Source organism: Hyla sarda, chromosome 12 (genome assembly GCF_029499605.1).
Source record: "Hyla sarda isolate aHylSar1 chromosome 12, aHylSar1.hap1, whole genome shotgun sequence".
NCBI classification, from domain to species: domain Eukaryota; kingdom Metazoa; phylum Chordata; class Amphibia; order Anura; family Hylidae; genus Hyla; species Hyla sarda.
In genome coordinates, this window is record NC_079200.1 from 11,754,469 (window position 1) to 11,780,346 (window position 25,878).

Genomic DNA, 25,878 nt, shown 5'->3' on the forward strand with positions numbered 1-25,878 from the left:
TTCTCACACGAGACATCCCTCTGTTACTCCTCCCAGAAGTGCTTTCCTTCATTGCCGCCATTTTGAGGCCACAAGTTACCTCACAACGTATTTTTGGTGGTGTTTTAGTCTTTTTTTTTCACTTGAAGAAAAAAAAAAAGACACTGCAAAAAAATTATTATTATTATTATTTTTTTTTTTTATTGTGTTTGTTTTTTGGTGTTTTTTTTCTTTCCCTGAGTTTTTTTTTTTTATTATTATTCATTATTTATCATGTGAATTTCTATAGAATTTGTGGTACATTGCCAGGAAATACACTGTTTAAACCCACATCGCGTTTTTATTGGCGATTTTTATTTCCCCTTCCCTTAGAAGTCTATTAGTGGGAAAAAAAAAACCTCAAGATTCCCTGAAAAACAACGCCATAGTATAAGCATGCTGCGCTTTTTGACAAATGCCGTTAGGCTAAGCTTGTACTTGTTTTTTCGTCCTGCGTTTTTTGGTTTGAAAAAAAACGCAAGGAAAAACGGCTGTGCAATTTCCTGCATCTGGCGTTTTTTTATTTGTGTGGAAATTGCACCTTGGCAGTTTTTTTTTTTGGTACCCAAAATTTGTTGGGTACCAAAAAAAAAAAAAAGGATGTAGAAGTGATGGAAAAATTTTTATCTAACGAAATGTATATATTTTATAACAACATTTTTATTAATTTTTAATAAAGTGTGTGAGTGTATCTGTTTCTCTTTTTTTCCTCTTTTTTTTTTTTTAACAGTGTGTTCCATGCTGGGAGTAGTAGTACTACCTAAAAAAATTTGAAACACATACACACTACATTTTTATTATTGTCGGCTATATTTTTAGGTCCCCGCTCGCCCACATAAATTGATCCCTGTTTTAAAAATTTATTAAAAAAAATGTTGTTATAAAAACGATAAATTTCGTTAGATACAATTTTTTCCTTCACTACTGTATCTTTTTTTTTTTTTTTATGGTACCCTACGAAAAGTTATTAAAAAAGGTATCTCCATCACTTTTTTGTCCAAAAAAGAATAAAAACCGCCTGAAAAAACGTCAAAGTTAAAACCCACATATCGTTTTTCTTGGCGTTTTTTATTTCACTCCCATAGACTTCTATGGGAGAAAAACGCCACGATTTTGATTAAAAAATCGCCAGTGGCTCAACATGCTGCACTTTTGGAAAACCGCCAAGGAGCTGAAAAACGCCAAAAAAAGAGTGAAAAAACGCCAAAAGGATAAAAAAAAAAAAAAGCCAAAGTGAAAAACGCCAAGTGGAATAAGAATTTTGCGACTTCTCATTGATTTACAGCTAACATCTGGCCACAGCGTTTTTTGGCCGAAAAAACGTCATGCGCCAGAATTGGCGTTTTTCTTGGCATTTAAAAAAAAAAAAAAAAAAAAACAAGTAGAAACTTAGCCTCAAAGGGGCACTCTGGCTGCTCCAGTTTTTTGCGCTAAAATAACGCTGTATGGTGCGTGTGGTTTTTTTTTCCCCCTCATGGAAATTGCGCACACATTATGACTTGCACCACACATGCATTTTGCCTTCAATGGGAATTCCATTGCTCAGTTTACAGCTCTTAATTTCCGCAACAGACAATCTTCCGCCAAAATTCGTCAGCAAAGTTTTGTGTTTTTTTTGTCAATGGCGTGAATGGAAGAAAGAGAGCGGAACTTCTTCGCAACAATCTACATTTATTCTGTATACAAATACCAACACAAAACGCGTTTCTAGGCTATGGCTGTCATGTAACATGACGATAAAGAGGCCGCGATAGCCTAGAAACGCGTTTAGCGATGGCTTATGTATAAATGTATAAATGTAGATTATCCGAGCTACATCTTGCTGAGAACAAAGTGGTTTGCGACTAAGTTCCGTTTTCATTGTTCCATACACGTCGTTTTTGCATCGGTGGGCGACAATTTTCGGTCTGATTCTCGGAGGTTGCACCGCGCTAGAACTTTGCGTTACAGGCTCATATATTTGTTTTGGCTTGGACATTCTTGTTACCATGCACACAGTCTGGGACGTTTTTCCCTATGGCAGTGTTTTCTGAACAGTGCGTCTCCAGCTGTTGCAAAACTTTCCGGGCGTGCTGGGAGTTGTAGTTTTGCAACAGCTGGAGACACGCTGTTTGGAAACACACTGCCCTATGAGAAGCTTGACTATTTTCTTATTTTTTTTATTCAGAATCTCTGTCAGTGGGACTGATAGATAGATAGATATAAGATAGATAGACAGATAGAGAGAGAGATAGATAGATAGATAGATAGATAGATATGAGATAGATAGATATGAGATAGATAGATATGAGATAGATAGATAGATAGATATGAGATAGATAGATATGAGATAGATAGATATGAGATAGATAGATATGAGATAGATATGAGATAGATAGATAGGAGATAGATAGATAGATATGAGATAGATAGATATGAGATAGATAGATAGATATGAGATAGATATGAGATAGATAGATAGATAGATATGAGATAGATAGATATGAGATAGATAGATAGATAGATAGATATGAGATAGATAGATAGATAGATAGATATGAGATAGATAGATAGATATGAGATAGATAGATATGAGATAAATAGATATGAGATAGATAGATATGAGATAGATAGACATGAGATAGATAGATATGAGATAGATAGATAGATATGAGATAGATAGATAGATAGATAGATATGAGATAGATAGACATGAGATAGATAGATATGAGATAGATAGATATGAGATAGATAGATAGATAGATAGATATGAGATAGATAGATAGATAGATAGATATGAGATAGATAGATAGATATGAGATAGATAGATATGAGATAAATAGATATGAGATAGATAGATATGAGATAGATAGACATGAGATAGATAGATATGAGATAGATAGATAGATATGAGATAGATAGATAGATAGATAGATATGAGATAGATAGACATGAGATAGATAGATATGAGATAGATAGATATGAGATAGATAGATAGATATGAGATAGATAGATAGATAGATAGATATGAGATAGATAGATAGATATGATATAGATAGATATGAGATAGATAGATATGAGATAGATAGATATGAGATAGATAGATATGAGATAGATAGACATGAGATAGATAGACATGAGATAGATAGATAGATATGAGATAGATAGATATGAGATAGATAGATAGATATGATATAGATAGATATGAGATAAATAGATATGAGATAGATAGATAGATATGAGATAGATAGATATGAGATAGATAGATATGAGATAGATATGAGATAGATAGATATGAGATAGATACTAGATAGATAGATATGAGATAGATAGATATGAGATAGATAGATAGATATGAGATACAGCAACCAAGTAAACGCAGCAGCACTCCAGCGTAGTGAAGAATAGTGACTTTTATTTATCACCAAAAAGCAATAGCTATTGCTTTTTGGTGATAAATAAAAGTCACTATTCTTCACTACGCTGGAGTGCTGCTGCGTTTACTTGGTTGCTGTATTTCATCGGGGCCCGAGGACCAGGGCCCATCCACAGCCTGCACCCACTGCACCTAACTCAACTTGAGTGCTGCTCCACCTGCTTCTCTTCTTAGATATGAGATAGATAGATAGATATGAGATAGATAGATAGATATGAGATAGATAGATATGAGATAGATAGATATGAGATAGATAGATATGAGATAGATAGATAGATATGAGATAGATAGATAGATACCAGCAATAAATCCAACAGCACTCACTGGTTCAAGTGAAAAAACACAACAGTGTTTATGTAAACCATGTTCAGATGCAACGTTCCAGTGATACCTTTTTCAAGGTGGTGGATATCACTGAAACGTTGCATCTGGACATGGTTTAAATAAACACCGTTGTGTTTTTTCACTTGAACCCGTGAGTGCTGTTGGATTTATTGCTGGGATTTATGGATGTGGTCTGCGACTGGGACCACGTTTCTTTCCTATTGCACCCGGATTACTATCTCGAGACTTACAGTGGTTGTGCTGTCCTCCGCCATTTGGAAATAGATAGATAGATAGATATGAGATAGATAGATATGAGATAGATAGACATGAGATAGATATGAGATAGATAGATAGATAGATAGATAGATAGATATGAGATAGATAGATATGAGATAGATAGATAGATAGATATGAGATAGATAGATAAATAGATAGATAGATATGAGATAGATAGATATGAGATAGATAGATATGAGATAGATAGATAGATATGAGATAGATATGAGATAGATAGATATGAGATAGATATGAGATAGATAGATAGATATGAGATAGATATGAGATAGATAGATAAATAGATAGATAGATATTAGATAGATATGAGATAGATAGATATGAGATAGATAGATATGAGATAGATAGATATGAGATAGATAGATATGAGATAGATAGATAGATATGAGATAGATAGATATGAGATAGATAGATAGATAGATATGAGATAGATAGATATGAGATAGATAGATAGATAGATATGAGATAGATAGATAGATATGAGATAGATAGATATGAGATAGATAGATATGAGATAGATAGATAGATAGATATGAGATAGATATGAGATAGATAGATATGAGATAGATATGAGATAGATAGATAGATATGAGATAGATAGATAGATATGAGATCGATAGATATGAGATAGATAGATATGAGATAGATAGATAGATATGAGATAGATAGATATGAGATAGATAGATAGATATGAGATAGATAGATATGAGATAGATAGATAGATATGAGATAGATAGATAAATAGATAGATAGATATGAGATAGATAGATATGAGATAGATAGATAGATAGATATGAGATAGATATGAGATAGATAGATATGAGAGATAGATATGAGATAGATAGATAGATATGAGATAGATAGATATGAGATAGATAGATAGATAGATATGAGATAGATATGAGATAGATAGATATGAGATAGATATGAGATAGATAGATAGATATGAGATAGATAGATAGATATGAGATCGATAGATATGAGATAGATAGATATGAGATAGATAGATAGATATGAGATAGATAGATATGAGATAGATAGATAGATATGAGATAGATAGATATGAGATAGATAGATAGATATGAGATAGATAGATAAATAGATAGATAGATATGAGATAGATAGATATGAGATAGATAGATAGATAGATATGAGATAGATATGAGATAGATAGATATGAGATAGATATGAGATAGATAGATAGATAGATAGATAGATAGATATGAGATAGATAGATATGAGATAGATAGTAGGGATCGACCGATTATCGGTATGGCCGATATTATCGGCCGATAATCACGATTTTGGGCATTATCGATATCGGCAATTATCTTGCCGATAATGCCCCACCCCCCGCACCGCTCCCACCGCACCCCCGACCCACCGCACCGCACCCCCCACCGTGATGCTAGGCGGTATACCGGTATGGATTTTTTCCCATACCGCTATACCGGTCGGGCCCCTCCCCCAACCTCAGAGTCAATAAAAAAAACCAGCATGGGTTTACTAAGGATAGAAGTTGTCAAACCAATCTAATTTGCTTTTATGAAGAGGTGAGTAGAAGCCTTGACAGAGGAATGGCTGTGTATATAGAGGGGGGCTGTGTATATAGAGGGGGGCTGTGTATATAGAGGGGGGCTGTGTATATAGAGGGGGGCTGTGTATATAGAGGGGGGCTGTGTATATAGAGGGGGGGCTGTGTATATAGAGGGGGGCTGTGTATATAGAGGGGGGCTGTGTATACAGAGGGGGGCTGTGTATATAGAGGAATGGCTGTGGATATAGAGGGGGCTGTGTATATAGAGGGGGGCTGTGTATATAGAGGAATGGCTGTGGATATAGTGTTTCTGGATTTTGCTAAAGCATTTGATACTGTCCCTCATAGACGTCTGACAGGTAAGTTAAGGTCTTTGGGTTTGGAAATTTTAGTTTGTAACTGGATTGAACACTGGCTCATGGATCGTACCCAGAGAGTGGTGGTCAATGATTCGTACTCTGATTGGTCCCCGGTTATTAGTGGTGTACCCCAAGGTTCTGTACTGGGACCGCTGTTGTTTAATTTATTTATCAATGATATAGAGGATGGTAATAACAGCTCTGTTTCTATCTTTGCAGATGACACCAAGCTTTGTAGCACAGTACAGTCTATAGAGGATGTGTATATAGAGGGGGGCTGTGTATATAGAGGGGGGGCTGTGTATATATAGAGGATGGTAATAACAGCTCTGTTTCTATCTTTGCAGATGACACCAAGCTTTGTAGCACGGTACAGTCTATAGAGGATGTGTATATAGAGGGGGGCTGTGTATATAGAGGGGGGCTGTGTATATAGAGGGGGGGCTGTGTATATAGAGGGGGGGCTGTGTATATAGAGGGGGGGCTGTGTATATAGAGGGGGCTGTGTATATAGAGGGGGGGGCTGTGTATATAGAGGGGGGGCTGTGTATATAGAGGGGGGGCTGTGTATATAGAGGGGGGGCTGTGTATATAGAGGGGGGGCTGTGTATACTAATAACCTGCATGCGTCGTATGTCTTAGGGGGGCTGTGTATATAGAGGGGGGCTGTGTATATAGAGGGGGGGCTGTGTATATAGAGGGGGGGCTGTGTATATAGAGGGGGGGCTGTGTATATAGAGGGGGGCTGTGTATACTAATAACCTGCATGCGTCGTATGTCTTAGGGGGGATTAAACTGGCAGAGTCACTGGTAGAGAAGGATCTGGGTGACTTGTAGATCACAGACTACAGAATAGCATAATGTCAGGCTGCTGCTTCCAAAGCCGGCAGGATATTGTCATGTATCAAAAGAGGCATGGACTCAAGGGACAGGGACATAATACTCCCCCTTTATAAAGCATTGGTACGGCCTTACCTGGAATATGCTGTTCAGTTTTGGGCACCTGTCCATAAAAGGGACACTGCGGAGTTGGAAAGGGTGCAGAGACGCGCGACTAAACTAATATGGGGCATGGAACATCTTAGCTATGAGGAGCGATTAAAGGAGTTACAATTGTTTAGTCTTGAGAAGAGACGTTTAAGGGGGGATATGATAAACGTATATAAGTATATTAATGGCCCATACAAAAAATATGGAGAAAAACTGTTCCAGGTTAAACCCCCCCAAAGGACGAGGGGGCACTCCCTCCGTCTGGAGAAGAAAAGGTTTAGTCTAAAGGGGCGACACGCCTTCTTTACCATGAGGACTGTGAATTTATGGAACGGTCTACCTCAGGAACTGGTCACAGCAGGAACAATTAACAGCTTTAAAACAGGATTAGATACATTCCTGGAACAAAATAACATTAATGCTTATGAAGAAATATAAAATCTCATCCCTTCCCCAATATCGCGCCACACCCCTACCCCTTAATTCCCTGGTTGAACTTGATGGACATATGTCTTTTTTCGACCGTACTAACTATGTAACTATGTAACTATGTAACTATGTAACTTACCCGTAATGGGTAAGTGTCCGGGGGTTCCTGTAGTGTCCGGGGGCGTTCCGGGTGGAGGGTGGTCCGGTCCGGGCTGTTCTTCTCCGGCGGTCTTCTTCTCCACTCCGGGCAGGCTCCGGCCTAGTACGCTGCATAGACGCCGCTACGCCGTGACGTCAGGTGCGTCGCTGCGCACGGGCGTCACTGCGCAGCGGCGTCTATGCAGCGTACTAGGCCGGAGCCTGCCCGGAGTGGAGAAGAAGACCGCAGGAGAAGAAGGACAGCCCTGACCGGACCACCCTCCACCCGGAACGCCCCCGGACACTACAGGAACGATGGAAGGATGGCCCGGACCACCCTGACAGGTAGGGGGAGAGAAGCGGGTGGCGGCGGCGGCCTATGGTCCCGCAAAAGCCACTGCAGATCATTGATTTAAAGCGCCCGCTTTAAATCAATAATCTGCAGCGGTGTCGCAGGGGGTTAAATAGCCGATAACTTATACCGGAATATCGGTATAAGTTATCGGCTATCGGCCCTAACCTCCACCGATTATCGGTATCGGCCCTAAAAAACGATATTGGTCGATCCCTAATAGATAGATATGAGATAGATAGATATATATGAGATAGATAGATAGATATGAGATAGATATATATGAGAGAGATAGATGAGATAGATAGATATGAGATATATAGATAGATATGAGATAGATCAGTGGTCTTCAAACTGTGGCCCTCCAGCTGTTGCAAAACTACAATTCCCAGCATGCCCGGACAGCCGAAGGCTGCCCGGGCATGCTGGGAGTTGTAGTTTTGCAACAGCTGGAGGGCCACAGTTTGAAGACCGCTGAGATAGATAGATATGAGATAGATAGATAGATAGATAGATATGAGATAGATAGATATGAGATAGATAGATATGAGATAGATAGATAGATATGAGATAGATATGAGATAGATAGATATGAGATAGATAGATATGAGATAGATAGATAGATATGAGATAGATAGATATGAGATAGATAGATAGATATGAGATAGATAGATATGAGATAGATAGATATGAGATAGATAGATAGATATGAGATAGATAGATAGATATATATGAGATAGATAGATATGAGATAGATATGAGATAGATAGATAGATATGAGATAGATAGATTTGAGATAGATAGATATGAGATAGATATGAGATAGATAGATATGAGATAGATAGATTTGAGATAGATAGATTTGAGATAGATAGATATGAGATAGATATGAGATAGATAGATAGATAGATACTGTAGATATGAGATACATAGATAGATAGATATGAGATAGATATGAGATACATAGATAGATAGATAGATAGATAGATATGAGATACATAGATAGATAGATAGATATGAGATAGATAGATATATAGATAGATAGATATGAGATACATAGATAGATAGATATATAGATAGATATGAGATACATAGATAGATAGATATGAGATACAGTGGGGATCAAAAGTTTGGGCACCCCAGGTAAGATGGAAAAGTCTCCAAAAGGCATCAAATTACAGATTAGACATTCTTATAATATGTCAACAAAAGTTAGATTTTATTTCCATCATTTACACTTTCAAAATAACAGAAAACAAAAAAATGGCATCTGCAAAAGTTTGGGCACCCTGCAGAATTTATAGCATGCACGGCCCCCTTTACAAAGCTGAGACCTGCCAGTGTCATGGATTGTTCTCAATCATCATCTGGGAAGACCACGTGATGTCAATCTCAAAGGTTTTAACCCCTTAAGGACCAAGCAGTTTTCTGTTTTTGCACTTTCGTTTTTTCCTCCTCACCTTCTAAAAATCATAACCCTTTCAATTTTGCACCTAAAATCCATATGATGGCTTATTTTTTGCGCCACCAATTCCACTTTGCAGTGACATTAGTCATTTTACCCAAAAATCTACGGCGAAACGGAAAAAAAAATCATTGTGCGACAAAATTGAAGAAAAAACACCATTTTGTAAATTTTGGAGGCTTCTGCTTCTACGCCGTCCATTTTTTGGTAAAAATGACACCTTATCTTTATTCTTTAAGTCAATACGATTAAAATGATCCCCTACTTATATAGGTTGGATTTTGTCGGACTTTTGGAAAAAATCATAACTACATGCAGGAAAATTAATACATTTAAAATTGTCCTTTTTTGACCCCTATAACTTTTTTATTTTTCTGCGTACAGGGTGGTATGAGGGCTAATTTTTTGCGCCGTGATCTGAAGTTTTAAACGGTACCATTTTTGTTTTGATCGGACTTTTTGATTGCATTTTATTCCTTTTTTTTAAGGTACGAAAAGTGACCAAAAATACGCTATTTTGGACTTTGAAATTTTTTCGCGCGTACGCCATTGACCATGCGGTTTAATTTAATATATATTTTTATAGTTCGGACATTTACGCACGCGGCGATATCATATATGTTTATTTTTATTATGTTGATATATTTTTTATATGGAATTTGGGAAAAGGGGGGGGGTGATTTACTTTTAATAAGGAAGGGGTTAATGTGTGTGTTTTTAAACTTTTTTAAAACTTTGTCTTTTTACACTTTTAGTTCCCTTAGGGGACTTTTAGGAGGACTCATTAGATTCCTCATAAAGATCACTATGGTTGTATAGAACCATAGTGATCAGTGTGCTCTGCGCTCGAATGATAAAGCCTGGTCCTGCCATCATTCAGGGAGCCGGAGCCAACACAGGAGCATAGGTAAGCCCTCAGGCTACCTCGGCAGTGGATCGCCCCCAGCACCCCCCCCCCCCCCGCGATCGCGCTGTTGGGCGGGGCGATCCACCCCACTGGACCACCAGGGTGAGAATACAGGCACCTTTAGACACCGCTGTCAACTTTGACAGCGGCGGTCTAAAGGGTTAATAACCGCCCTCGGCGATCGCCGCATGTCGGCTATTAACGCCGGCCCCCAGCTGCAGGAATCAGCTGGGGGCCGGCCGGTATGACGCGGGCTCGAGTCGGGAGCCCGCGTCAAACCCGGTTAAGGGCCATTGGACGTGTATACACGTCCATGGTCCTCAAGAGGTTAAATGCCCAGACTCATCTGACCTTGCCCCAACAATCAGCACCATGGATTCTTCTAAGCAGTTGTCTAGAAATCTGAAACTGAAATTTGTTGACGCTCACAAAGCTGGAGAAGGCTATAAGAAGATAGCAAAACGTTTTCAGATGTCAATATCCTCTGTTGGGAATGTAATTAAGAAATGGCAGTCATCAGGAACAGTGGAAGTTAAAGCAAGGTCTGGAAGACCAAGAAAAATATCAGACAGAACAGCTCGCAGGATTGTGAGAAAAACAATTCAAAACCCACGTTTGACTGCACAATCCCTCCAGAAAGATCTGGCAGATGCTGGAGTTGTGGTACACTATTCCACTATAAAGAGATACTTGTACAAATATGGTCTTCATGGAAGAGTCATCAGAAGAAAACCTCTTCTACGTCCTCACCACAAAAATCAGCATTTGAACTTTGCAAATGAACATATAGACAAGCCTGATGCATTTTGGAGACAAGTTCTGTGGACTCATGAGGTTAAAGTTGAACTTTTTGGCCGGAATGAGAAAAGGTACATTTGGAGAAGAAGGGGAACAGAATTTAGTGAAAAGAACCTCTGTCCAACTGTTAAGCATGGGGGTGGATCAATCATGCTTTGGGGTTGTATTGCAGCCAGTGGCACAGGGAACATCTCACGAGTAGAAGGAAAAATGGATTCAATAAAATTTTAGCAAATTTTGGATGCTAACTTGATGTCATCTGTGAAAAAGCTGAAGTTAAAGAGAGGATGGCTTCTACAAATGGATAATGATCTTAAACACACCTCGAAATCCACGGGGGAATACATCAAGAGGCGTAAACTGAAGGTTTTGCCATGGCCTTCACAATCTCCTGACCTCCACATAATTGAAAATCTATGGATAGACCTTAAAAGAGCAGTGCATGACAGACAGCCCAGAAATCTCAAAGAACTGGAAGACTTTTGTAAGGAAGAATGGGCAAAGATATCTCAAACAAGAAGTGAAAGACTCTTGGCTGGCTACAAAAAGTGTTTACAAGCTGTGATACTTGCCAAAGGGGGCAGTACAAGATATTAACTCTGCAGGGTGCCCAAACTTTTGCAGATGCCATTTTTCTGTTTTCTGTTATTTTGAAAGTGTAAATGATGGAAATAAAATCTAACTTTTGTTGACATATAAGAATGTCTAATCTGTAATTTGATGCCTTTTGGAGATTTTCCCATCTTTTCTTGGCTTCTTTATGCACAGTAATACACATTTTTACCTGGGGTGTCCAAACTTTTGATCCCCACTGTATGTAGTGTTTTACCTTTTAATTTTGTGTAGGTGTAGTGTAGTGTTTTTAGGGTACAGTCACACGGGCGGAGGTTTACAGCGAGTTTCTCGCTGGGAGTTTGAGCTGCAGCGGAAAATTTGCTGCATCTCAAACTTGCAGTGAGAAACTCATTGTAAACCCCCGCCCGTGTGAATGTACCCTCCAGCTTTTGCAAAACTACAACTCCCAGCATGTACAGTCTATCAGTGCATGCTGGGAGTTGTAGTATACAACAGCTAGAGGCACACTAGTTGCAAAACACTGAGTTAGGTAACAAACTTTGTGTTTTGCAACCAGTGTGCCTTCAGCTGCTGCAAAACTACAACTCTCAGCATGCACTTACAGCCGAAGAGCATGCTGGGACTTGTAGTTATTCAACAGCTGGAGGCACACTACTGCAACTCCCAGCATGCCCTCTGGCTGTCAGTGCATGCTGGGGGTTGTAGTTATGCAACAGCTGGAGGCAGAAAAATGTGCTTCCAGCTCTTACATAACTCCAACCCTCAGCATGCACAAACTACCAAAGGGCATGCTGGGAGTTGTAGTTGTGCCTTCTGCTGTTGCATAACAACTCCCAGCATGCCCTTTTGTGCATGCTGGGAGTTGTTGATAAGCAACAGCAGGAGGCCAGCCTTACCTCCTACTCCTGTGCAAGTCCTGCCTGTCATGCTGCCGCCGCCACTGTCTCCGCTCCTGGGGGCCCTGATCCTGCTGCTGATGTCAGGGATCTGGGGCCCCAATACAGGTACACACTCCCGACACCCGCCCTCCGGAATAGGGGTGGAGCGGGTGCCGTTACAGGACATCACCACAGCAGGAGTCCTGATTCGTCGGCCGTTAATGGCCAACAAATCAGGGCGATCGTGAGGCGTGACCTCACTCCTGTTGCTAAAGCATGATAGGTGCCGCCTCGGACAGCATCTATCATCCTTTTTTTCAGGGTCACCGGGGACCCGACTGACCCGGAATTGCCGCAAATCGTCGATCTGAATTGATCGGTGATTTGCGGCTATCAACGACATGGGGGGGGGGGGGGGGGTCTCAGGACCCCCCAAGGTGTTGTCACGGGATGCCTGCTCAATGATTTCAGCAGGCATCCCGGTCCGGTCCCCGCCCGGCGAGCTGTGGGCACCGGAAATACTCAGGGCATACAGGTATGCCCTGAGTCCTTAAGGATCGGAGGTGCATGGTATATGCATATGCCCTGTGTCCCCAAGTAATTAAAGGGGTTTCTGGAGCCAGTTGATATATAAAAACATTTTTTTTTCCTGGAATACCCCTTTAAGTGCAGTTTGCCATAATATTGCCCCTTTAATTGATGAACTTATTCCTCCTTTTTATATTGTGCGAATTGTTTTTAATGATATACAACCTTAGACAAGCGTCTCTGGTTCTTCTTTTTGGGTATACATTATATAGGGAGTTCACCATACTACTGACGTAAATTATTATACGTTTATGTTATCAAAGGAGCTTTTTTAGCTTTACTGTTATTCTGTTTTTTTTTCAGGTGTAGATGTATGGTCTCTACACTTCATGTGATCTTTGTGTTTTTGATATTTTGGTAATTCTACCTATCTATGGGGGCAGTATGGGACCTTTAACTATATATGGGGGCAGTATGGGAACTTTAACTATATATGGGGGCGGTATGGGACCTTTAACTATATATGGGGGCAGTATGGGACCTTTAACTATATATGGGGGCAGTATATGGTCCCATAACTATACATGGGGGCAGTATAGGGGCCTACAACTATATATGGGAGCAGTATAGGGGCCTACAACTATATATGGGGCATTATAGGGGCCTAAAACTATATACAGGGCAGTATGGGGCCTACAACTATATATGGGGCAGTATGGGGTCCTACAACTATACATGGGGCCAGTATAGGGGCCTACAACTATATATGGGGCATTATAGGGGCCTAAAACTATATACAGGGCAGTATGGGGCCTACAACTATATATGGGGCAGTATGGGGTCCTACAACTATACATGGGGCCAGTATAGGGGCCTACAACTATATATGGGGCATTATAGGGGCCTAAAACTATATACAGGGCAGTATGGGGCCTACAACTATATATGGGGCAGTATGGGGTCCTACAACTATACATGGGGCCAGTATAGGGACCTACAACTATATATTATATGGTGCAGTATAGGGGCCTACAATTATATATGGGGGCAGTATAGGGACCTACAACTATATATAGGGGCAGTATAGGGACCTACAACTATATATGTGGGCAGTATAGGGGCCTACAACTATATATGGGGGCAGTATAGGGGCCTACAACTATATATGGGGGCAGTATAGGGGCCTACAATTATATATGGGGGCAGTATAGGAGCCTACAACTATATATGGGGGCAGTATTTGGTCCTACAACTATATATGGGGGCAGTATAGGGGCCTACAACTATATATGGGGGCAGTATAGGAGCCTACAACTATATATGGGTCAGTATAGGGGCCTACAACTATATATGGGGGGCAGTACATGGTCCTAAAACTATATATGGGAGCAGTATAGGGGCCTACAACTATATATGGGGGCAGTATATGGTCCTACAACTATATATGGGGGCAGTATATGGTCCTACAACTATATATGGGGGTAGTATATGGTCCTACAACTATATATGGGGGCAGTATAGGGGCCTACAACTATATATGGGGCAGTATAGGAGCCTACAATTATATATGGGGCCAGTATATGGTCCTACAACTATATATGGGGGCTGTATAGGGGTCTACAACTATATATGAGGGCAGTATAGGGTCCTACAACTATATATGGGGGTAGTATATGGTCCTACAACTATATATGGGGGCAGTATAGGGGTCTACAACTATATATGGGGCTGTATAGGAGCCTACAACTATATATGGGGCCAGTATAGGGGCCTACAACTATATATGGGGGCAGTATAGGGGTCTACAACTATATATGGGGCTGTATAGGAGCCTACAACTATATATGGGGGCAGTATAGGGGCCTACAACTATATATGGGGGCAGTATAGGGGCCTTTAACTATATATGGGGACAGTATAGGGGCCTACAACTATACATGGGGCAGTATTGGGGCCTACAACTATATATGGGGGCAGTATAGGGGCCTACAACTATATATGGGGACAGTATATGGTCCTACAACTATATAAGGGGGCAGTATATGGTCCTACAACTATATATGGGGGCAGTATATGGTCCTACAACTATATATGGGGGCAGTATTTGGTCCTACAACTATATATGGGGGCAGTATATGGTCCTACAACTATATATGGGGGCAGTATATGGTCCTACAACTATATATGGGGGCAGTATAGGGGCCTACAACTATATATGGGGGCAGTATATGGTCCTACAACTATATATGGGGGCAGTATAGGGGCCTACAACTATATATGGTGGAAGTATGGTCCTACAACTATACATGGGAGGAGCCTACAACTATATATGGGGGCAGTATATGGTCCTACAACTATATATGGGGCAGTATAGGGGGCTACAACTATATATGGGGGCAGTATAGGGGGCCTACAACTATATATGGGGGCAGCGTAGGGGCCTTCAACTATATATGGGGCAGTATATGGTCCTACAACTATACATGAAGCAGTATGGGGGCCTACAACTATATATGAGGGCAGTATAGGGGCCTACAACTATATATGGGGGCAGTATAGGGGCCTACAACTATATATGGGGGCAGTATAGGGGCCTACAACTATATGTGGGGGAAGTATAGGGGCCTACAACTATATATGGGGGCAGTATAGGGGCCTACAACTATATATGGGGGCAGTATGAGGGCCTACAACTATATGTGGGGGAAGTATAGGGGCCTACAACTATATATGGGGGCAGTATAGGGGCCTACAACTATATATGGGGTCAGTATGGGGGCCTACAACTATATATGGGGGGCAGTATAGGGGCCTACAACTATATATGGGGGCAGTATAGGGGCCTACAACTATATATGGAGCAGTATAGGGGCCTACAACTATATATGGGGAGAGTATAGGGGCCTACAACTATATATGGGGCAGTATAGGGGCCTACAACTATATATGGGGCAGTATAGGGGCCCACAACTATATATGGGGGCAGTATAGGGGCCTACAACTATATATGGGGGCAGTATAGGGGCCTACAACTATATATGGGGGCAGTATAGGGGCCTACAACTATGTATGGGGGCAGTATAGGGGCCTACAACTATATATGGGGGCAGTATGGGGGCCTACAACTATATATGGGGGGCAGTATAGGGGCCTACAACTATATATGGGGGCAGTATAGGGGCCTACAACTATATATGGAGCAGTATAGGGGCCTACAACTATATATGGGGAGAGTATAGGGGCCTACAACTATATATGGGGGCAGTATAGGGGCCTACAACTATATATGGGGCAGTATAGAGGCCTACAACTATATATGGGGCAGTATAGGGGCCTACAACTATATATGGGGGCAGTATAGGGGCCTACAACTATATATGGGGGCAGTATAGGGGTCTACAACTATATATGAGGGCAGTATAGGGGCCTACAACTATATATGGAGCAGTATAGGGGCCTACAACTATATATGGGGAGAGTATAGGGGCCTACAACTATATATGGGGGCAGTATAGGGGCCTACAACTATATATGAGGGCAGTATAGGGGCCTACAACTATGTATGGGGGCAGTATAGGGGCCTACAACTATATATGGGGGCAGTATGGGGGCCTACAACTATATATGGGGGGCAGTATAGGGGCCTACAACTATATATGGGGGCAGTATAGGGGCCTACAACTATATATGGAGCAGTATAGGGGCCTACAACTATATATGGGGAGAGTATAGGGGCCTACAACTATATATGGGGGCAGTATTTGCAGTCTTTGGATGCTACAAAGGCATTTGACAGGATGGAGTGGGAATACTTGTGGGGGACAATGAGATCATTTGACATAGGGGAGGAATTTATTAAAATGGTGAAAATACTGTATAAGAACGTAGAAGCAAATGTGGAGGTGAATGCAGACTCCTCAAGATGGTTTTCTCTCTCTTGGGGGACCCGACAGGGTTGCCCATTGTCCCCTCTTCTGTTCGCCCTGTTTATTGAACCCCTAGCAACCCAGATAAGAGACGACCCAAAAATAGAAGGTTTTGGAGGACGAAAGGGATAAAATATCGGTATATACGGATGACCTTCTGCTCTATCTTAACCCTTTAAGGACTCTTGACGTACGCGTACGTCATGACACGCTGGTACTTAAGGACCCATGACGTACGCGTACGTCATGGAGAATTCCAGCCCCCGCCGCGCACCGGGCGGGGATCGGACCGGGATGCCTGCTGAAATCATTGGAGCCCTTGCAGTGTTCTCCAAAACTGTAGCCCTCCAGATGTTGCAAAACTGCAAATCCCAGCATGTCCAAACAGCTGTCTCGGCATGCTGGGAGTTGTAGTTGCGTAACCTCCAGCTGTTGCATAACTACATCTCCCAGCATGCCCTTCGGGGATCAGTACATGCTGGGAGTTGTAGTTTTGCAACAGCTATAGGCACACTGGTTGGAAAATACTGAGTTAGATAACAGAATCTAACTGAAGGTTTTCCAACCAGTGTGTCTCCAGCTGTTGCAAAAGTACAACTCCCAGCATGCAACTCCCAGCATGTCTGTCAGTACATGCTGGGAGTTGTAGTTTTGAAACAGCTGGAGGTTTGCCCCCCCAGGTGAACGTACAGGGTACATTCACACGGGCAGGCTTACAGTAAGTTTCTTGCTTCAAGTTTGGGCAGCGGCAAATTTTTCACCGCAGCGCAAACTCCTAGCGGGAAACTCACCGTAACACGTCAGTGTGAATGTACCCTAAAAACACTACACTACACTAACACCTAATAAAGAGTAAAACACTACATATACACCCCCTTACACTGTCCCCCCCAATAAAAATGAAAAACGGATTGTATGGCAGTGTTTCCAAAACGGAGCCTCCAGCTGTTGCAAAACAACAACTCCCAGCATTTCCGGACAGCCACTGACTGTCCAGGCATGCTGGGAGTTTAGCAACAGCTGGAGGCACCCTGTTTTGGAATCACTGGCGTAGAATACTCCTATGTCCACCCCTATGTAATACCTAATTTAGTCCTCAAATGCACATGGAGCTCTCTCACTTCGGAGCCCTGTCGTATTTCAAGGAAACAGTTTAGGGCCACATATGGGGTATCTCCGTACTCGGGAGAAATTACACTACAAATTTTGGGGGGCTTTTTCTCCTTTTACCCCGTCTGAAAAGGAAAAGTTGGGGTCTACACCAGCTTGTTAGTGTAAAAAAATAAAAAAATGTACACTAACATGCTGGTGTTGCCCTATACTTTTTATTTTCACAAGGAAAAAAAGACCCCCAAAATTTGTAACGCAATTTCTCCTGAGTACAGAAATATCCCATATGTAGGCGTAAAATGCTCTGCGGCCGCATAACAAGGCTCAGGAGTGAGAGCGCACCATGTACATTTGAGGCCTAAATTGGTGATTTGCACAGGGGTGGCCGATTTTACAACGGTTCTGACATAAACAAAAAAAATAAAAACACACATGTGACCCCATTTTGGAAACTACACCCCTCACGTAATGTAATAAGGGGTACAGTGAGCATTTACGCCCCACAGGGGTCTTGCAGATTTTTGGAACAGTGGTCCGTGAAAATGAAAAATTTAATTTTTCATTTGCACAGCCCACTGTTCCAAAGATCTGTCAAACGCCAGTGGGGTGTAAATACTTACTGCACCCCTTATTAAATTCTGTGAGGGGTGTAGTTTCCAAAATAGGGTCACATGTGGGGGTCCACTGTTCTGGCACCACAGGGGGCTTTGTAAACGCACATGGTCCCTGACTTCCATTCCAAACAATTTTTTTTCCCAAAAGCTCAATGGCGCTCCCTCTCTTCTGAGCATTGTAGTGCGCCAGCAGAGCACTTGACGTCCACACATGGGGTATTTCCATACTCAGAAGAGATGGGGTTTAAAATTTTGGGGGCCATTTTGTCCTATTACCCCTTGTAAAAATTAAAAATTTGAGGGAAAACTAGCATTTTAGTTAAAAAAATAAAAAATAAAAAATAATTTTCACATCCAACTTTAACGAAAAGTCGACAAACACCTGTGGGGTGTTAAGGCTCACTGGACCCCTTGTTACGTGCCTTGAGGGGTGTAGTTTCCAAAACGGTATGCCATGTGGTTTTTGTTTTGCTGTTCTGGCACCATAGGGGCTTCCGAAATGTGACATGCCCCCCAAAAACCCTTTCAGAAAAACTCACTCTCCAAAATCCCACTGTTGCTCCTTCCCTTTCGAGCCCTCTACTGCGCCCGCCGAACACTTGACATACACATATGAGGTATTTTCTTACTCAAGAGAAATTGGGTTATTCATTTTAGGAAGATTTCTCTCCTTTTAACCCTTGTAAAAATTCAATAACTGGGTCTACAAGAACATGCGAGTGTAAAAAATGAAGATTTTGAATTTTCTCCTTCAATTTTCTGCTATTCCTGTGAAACACCTAAAGGGTTAACACACTTACTGAATGTCATTTTGAATACTTTGAGGGGTGCAGTTTTTATAATAGGGTCATTTGTGGGGTATTTCTAATATGAAGGCCCCTCAAATCCACTTCAAAACAGAACTGGTCCCTGAAAAAGTTTGATATTGAGAATTTTGTGAAAAATTGGAAAATTGCTGCTATACTTTGAAGCCCTCTGGTGTCTTCCAAAAGTAAAAACATGTCAACTTTATGATGGAACCATAAAGTAGACATATTGTATATGTGAATCAATATATAATATATTTGGAATATTCATTTTCCTTATAAGCAGAGAGCTTCAAAGTAAAAAAAAATGCTAAATTTTCATTTTTTTCATCAAATTTGGGAATTTTCACCAAGAAATGATGCAAGTATCGACACAATTTTACCACTACCATAAAGTAGAATATGTCACGAAAAAACAATCTCGGAATCAGAATGAAAGGTAAAATCATCCCAGAGTTATTAATGCTTAAAGTGACAGTGGTCAGATGTGCAAAAAATGGCCGTGTCCTACAGTGAAAATTGGCTGGGTCCTTAAGGGGTTAAAGACCCTCATACCTCGTTTCCCTTGGTTATGGAAAAAATCTAACTATTTGGAAAATACTCAGGATTAACTATAAATTGTGAAAAATCAATTTTGATGCCGTTAGGACCAAGTATAGATTTGGGCAACCCTGTAGTTGGGCCATAGACTTGCATTGAGGGGGCGGGGCGTGACGTCACTATACTCCGTCCCCGTGGTCGGGAGGCATAACACTGAGAGCCTTCAGCGCTTCCTACAGTGCTTACAGGTGAGTGCTGCATGCTAGATTGCGGGGGTCCCCAGTGGCGGAACTCCCCAGGATCAGACATCTTATCCCCTATCCTTTGTATACAGGATAAGATGTCTTGGGGCCGGAGTACCCCTTCACACTGCGGAATCTCCGCTCACTAAATTCCGCGAGCGGAGATTCTGCCTGGTGGCCGCCGCCGTAGATGCTTCGGCGCTAGGGCCGCGGGGCACTGAGCCGTCACCATTGACGGCTATGCAGTGCTTGTGGAATCCGCGCGAAGAATGAACATGTTCTTTCTTTATGCGGAACAATTTCAGTGGCGGAATTTCCGCAGTGTGAACGGGTCTCACAGAGACCCGTTCACACTAAGACTGCTGGTTAGACTGCTGATTAGAAGGAACCTCCAAGTCTGCGCCGTTATCAGCCTCATCCCATCTGCACCTTGTGAATTTATCCTATTGACACTAACCTGAAACTTCTGATCCTGATCCCGCAGATCCTCTGCACTCTCCTTCAGTTTTCTCTCTTCTTTTTCTGCTCTGACTGGAAACTTCTGAGCAATCGACTCCGCTTCTTCCTTCTTCTTCTCCAGTTTAGCAATATCTTCGATTAGGGCCATATGTTTCTCCTAAGGAAAGTAACAATGAATGACAACTATTATACGTATCATTATGTAAGCATATCCAACTGTATACCACAATATAGGACTAGAAAGAACAACTATTTACATTTGCATTTTTGCGACAATTTGCACAAAATTGCAGTTAAAGGGGTACTCCGGCGCTAAGACATCTTATCCAAAGGATAGGGCATAAGATGCCTGATCGCGGAGGTCCTGCCGCTGGGGACCCCCGATCTTCCACGCCGCACCCCATTAGAAACAGCCCCCGGAATGTGCTCGCCCCATGTGACGTCACGCTCTGCCCCCTCAATGCAAGCCTATGGAGGGGGCGTGACAGCTGTCACGCCCCCTCCATAGGCTTGCATTGAGGGGGCAGAGCCATGCCGTCACTTTGCTCCGACCCCGTGATTGCCAGTAATCAGACCCGGAGCAAGCACGCTCCAGGGACTGATTGTAACGGGGTGCAGCGTGGAAGATCACAGGGGTCCCCAGCGGCGGGTCCCCCGCGATCAGGCATCTTATCCCCTATCCTTTGGATAGGGGATAAGATGTCTTAGCGCCGGAGTACCCCTTTAAATCATGGCAAAAATTCTGCGATTTTGGGCAATTGCGGCAGATTGCAATAATGTCAATGTTCTCCTATAGCTGTTTGCACTGCTTTATGGGGCCTATGCCGCTCAAACACTGGTACGCGACCTTTAGGACCTGCAATGACATCATAAGGTCCTAAAAGGTCCTGCATAAGTGCACAGAGGAGGAAAAGGACGTTTTAGGGAAAGTATGGGGGGGGGGATAAAAAAAAAACAATGGGGGTGGGGAGGTTATAGGAAGCAGTATATAGAGGGATAGTGAGCAGTATATGTGAGATCGGGTGCTGTATATAGGAAGCAGTATATAGGAGGGATAGGGAGCTATATATAAGAGGTACAGGGAACAGTAGATGGGGGTATAGGGAGCAGTTTATAAGGGGGCAGTGTGTGGAGAGGGGGTGCCTTTTGGACTGACTTAGGGGCTTGTATCTCAAGACTAACCCCTTAAAGGGGTACTCCACTGTAAAACATTTTCTTTTAAATCAACTGGTGCCAGAAAGTTAAACAGATTTGTAAATTACTTCTATTAAAAAAATCTCAATCCTTCCAGTACTTATCAGCAGCTGTATACTACAGAGGAAGTTCTTTTCTTTTTCAATGTCCTTTCTGCCTGACCACAGTGCTCTCTGCTGACACCTCTGTCCATTTTAGAAATTGTTCAGAGTAGGAGCAAATCCCCATAGCAAACCTCTCCTGCTCTGAACAGTTCCTGACATGGACAGAGGTGTCAGCAGAGAGCACTGTGGTCAGGCAGAAAGGAAATTCAAAAAGAAAAGAACTTCCTGTGGATTATACAGCAGCTGGTAAGTACTGGAAGGATTGGGATTTTTTAATAAACGTAATTTACAAATCTGTTTAACTTTCTGCCACCAGTTGATTTAAAATAAAATGAGTACCCCTTTAAGGACACAGCCAATTTTCATTTTTGCATTTTCGTTTTTTCTCCTCGTCTTCTAAGAGCCATAATATTTTAATTATTTCATCCCATATGAGACTTGTTTTTTTTGGGACCAATTGTACTTTGTAGTGACACCTTTCATTTCACTATAAAATGTACAGCGTAGCAATAAGAATATTATTAGTGGGGGGGGGGTTTAAAAGAAAAATGCAGAAAGTAGCTGCTTTCTGGTATATGTCTATTGAGTTATAAGGGGGCTTGTGTCTTGTATTTTCTTTTTATGAGTTACCGCTTATTGACATTGATGCATAGATGGTTAAGAATTATATTGTCATGTTCTCTTCTGCTCTGTTATAAAAATTATAAATAAAGGATAAAAAAAAAAAGAAAGAAAGAAAAATGCAATTTTACAAATTTAGGGTTTTTCCGTTTTTACGCAGTGCACTTTATGGTAAAAATGACACGTTCTCTTTATTCTGTAAGTAAATATGATTACAATAATACCCATGCCTACATGCTTTTGTAATATTGTACTGCTTTTTAAAAAAACTCAAACTTTTCACACTTTCTCATTTTTCCATATACGGGGCTGTATGAGGCTCATTTTTTGCTACGTGATCTGTAGTTTTTATCGTTAACATTTACTTGCTTTTTGTATCGCTTTTCAGTCCTTCTGATATATTATGTGACCAACAATGTAATAACATAGCACTGATCAGTACTATCGGCGGTCATCTTGTATAGCCTGCCAAAGCAACCTGCACAAGAAGATTGTCCGTCCTGCGGCACGAAAGACCTCCAGCCACAATTTGCACTCATCGGTTCCTCCTGTGATTGCATCGCCCGTCGCCCAGGACATGCAGTTCCGGGCGCCGGGCAGGTGAATCTTTCCGGCCCTTAGCCCTGCTTCGGGCAAGTAGGCCAGAACCTGACAAGCACCGCGGCGCTCACAGGGGAGTATGGAGTGGGCTCCCGACTCCTGCCCGCTCCGTACTCTGCAGCCCCCAGCTTTTTTCAGTAGCCAGGGGCTGTCAATAATAGCCAGCATGCGGCAATCGCCGTGGCTGGCTATTAACCCTTTAGATCGCCACTGTCAAAGCTGACAGCGGCATCTAAAGGGACATGTGAATGCTCCCTGGTGGGCTAGTGGGGTGAATCCCCCCCCCCCCCGCAGTGTGATTGCAGGGTTGCAGGGGGCAATCCACTATAGGGGTAGTCGGAGGGCTTACCTCTGTTCCCTGCTGTCCCGTGGCTCTGTCATTGATAGAGCCTGGCTGGACTAGGCTCTATCAATGGATCGTACAGCACACAGATCAATGGAGTTCAATAGATCTCTATTGATCTGTATGAGGAATCTAATGATTCCTCCTAAAAGACTAATAAAGTGTAAAAAAAAAATAAAGAAAAGTTTTAATAAAAGTTTAAAAGACAAACATTAATCCCTACCATATTAAAAGTTCAAATCACCCCCGTTTCCTATATAAAAACATGTAAACATAATAAAAATAAACATATTTGGTATCGTTGGGTGCTTAATTGTACGAACTATTAAAATATAACATTATGTATCCCATATGGTAAATGATGTAAATGTGAAAAAAAAAATACCAAACCACAGAATTGCAATTTTTATAATATCCCAGAAAAAAAAGTTAAAAAGGGATTAAAAAGTCAGATCAATACCAAAATGGTACCGATACAAAAAACAGATTATGGCGCAAAAAATTAGCCCTTATACCTAAAAAAAAAAAAAAGGAATAAAAAGCTACAGAGGTCAAAAAATGGCAATTTAAAAATACTAAAAAGTTCACAATTTTTTTTTAATTAGTAAAACATGATGCAATCTATACACATCTGGTATCGCTGTAATCAGGACGGTCTAAAGTATCAAAATAACATGTTATCTCAACCACAAGGTAAACGGCGTAGAAAAGAAAACCACCAAATCTGCAAAATTATCTATTACAATTTTCACTTCACCGAATATTTATATATATATATTTTTTTTTTCGTTCGGAGAATATCTTATTGAAAAATTAAAAGGTATCATTATAGTAGGTAGTTATGGCTATTATAGGGTGAGGAGGAAAAAACGAGAGTGTAAAAGCGAAAATTGGTCCGGACAAATGGATCGTCATGAGGGACAAGTAGATTTTGCTCCGTTTTAGTTTTTTATTAAACTTCCACACCCCAGTTCACTGCAGGGGTCCAATAAGACCCTCTCCCCCAAACCCACAGGCACCTGCATTTTCCCTATAGATGTCATGATTGACATTTATCACAGCATTAAAGGGTTAATGGTAGACATCTGCGTGATCGCTGATGTCCACCATTAGCGGTAAGTCTCCAGCCGTTGTCTGATCTCACCCGCTGTGAAGGGAGAACATTTACCATAAATGTTTAGCGCTGTACGCAAAGTACCAACCTGCAGCCCCGTACATGTATGATGTGTGTCCTTAAGGGGTTAAAGGTCATCACCTATCCACAGAGATTATCAGGTCTGTCATGTTACGGTTTATTTAGATTAGCTGAGATGCAGCACGACAACTGGGACACGGTGATCTTTAATGGGGGTGACCTATTGTCCCCACTTTTGCCCAGTACCACACTTAGGGTGCAGATACAGTGAGGGAACGCTACAAAAGTGTTCCGGCAGCATATTTAATAGCGGGGGTGGGGGATGTGTTTTTTTTTTTACTGGGGGGGGGGGGGGGCGCTGTTAGCAATGTCTTTACTGTGTATTATCTCTCTGTATTGTGACATCACTAGTAACCCTGTACTGTGACATCACTGTGTGTATTATCCCTGTTCTGTGACATCACTATTAACCCTGTACTGTGACACCACTGTGTGTATTATCCCTGTACTGTGACATCACTATGTGTATTATCTCTGTTCTATGACATCACTGTGTGTATTATCCCTATACTGTGACATCACTGTGTATATTATCCCTGTACTGTGACATCACTGTGTATATTATCCCTGTACTGTGACATCACTGTGTGTATTATCCCTGTACTGAGACATCACTGTGTGTATTATCCCTGTACTGTGACGTCACTGTGTATTATCCCTGTACTGTGACGTCACTGTGTATTATCCCTGTACTGTGACGTCACTGTGTATTATCCCTGTACTGTGACATCACTGTGTATTATCCCTGTACTGTGACGTCACTGTGTATTATCCCTGTACTGTGACATCACTGTGTGTATTATCCCTGTACTGTGACATCACTGTGTGTATTATCCCTGTACTGTGACATCACTGTGTGTATTATCCCTGTACTGTGACATCACTGTGTGTATTATCCCTGTACTGTGAAATCACTGAGTGTATTATCCCTATACTGTGAAATCACAGTGTATTATCCCTGTACTGTGACATCACTATGTGTATTATCCCTGTACTGTGACATCACAGTGTGTATTATCCCTGTACTGTGACATCACAGTGTGTATTATCCTTGTACTGTGATGTCACTGAGGGCATTATCCCTGTACTGTGAAATCACTGTGTATTATCCCT

General features: G+C 41.5%; 2 protein-coding genes across 6 annotated transcripts in view; one reads left to right on the forward strand and one right to left on the reverse strand.

Moving 5' to 3' along the window:
• Nucleotides 1-25,878, reverse strand: part of LOC130296515 (uncharacterized) — a 207,867-nt gene that overhangs the window by 36,407 nt on the left and 145,582 nt on the right. For all 5 annotated transcript variants that reach the window (XM_056548119.1, XM_056548117.1, XM_056548120.1 and 2 more), the window contains one exon: nucleotides 20,707-20,865. In XM_056548119.1, coding sequence (XP_056404094.1) covers nucleotides 20,707-20,865 — 159 coding nt within the window. The remainder of the gene's footprint in view (nucleotides 1-20,706; nucleotides 20,866-25,878) is intronic.
• Nucleotides 1-25,878, forward strand: part of LOC130296516 (uncharacterized) — a 62,821-nt gene that overhangs the window by 1,513 nt on the left and 35,430 nt on the right. The window lies entirely within an intron of this gene.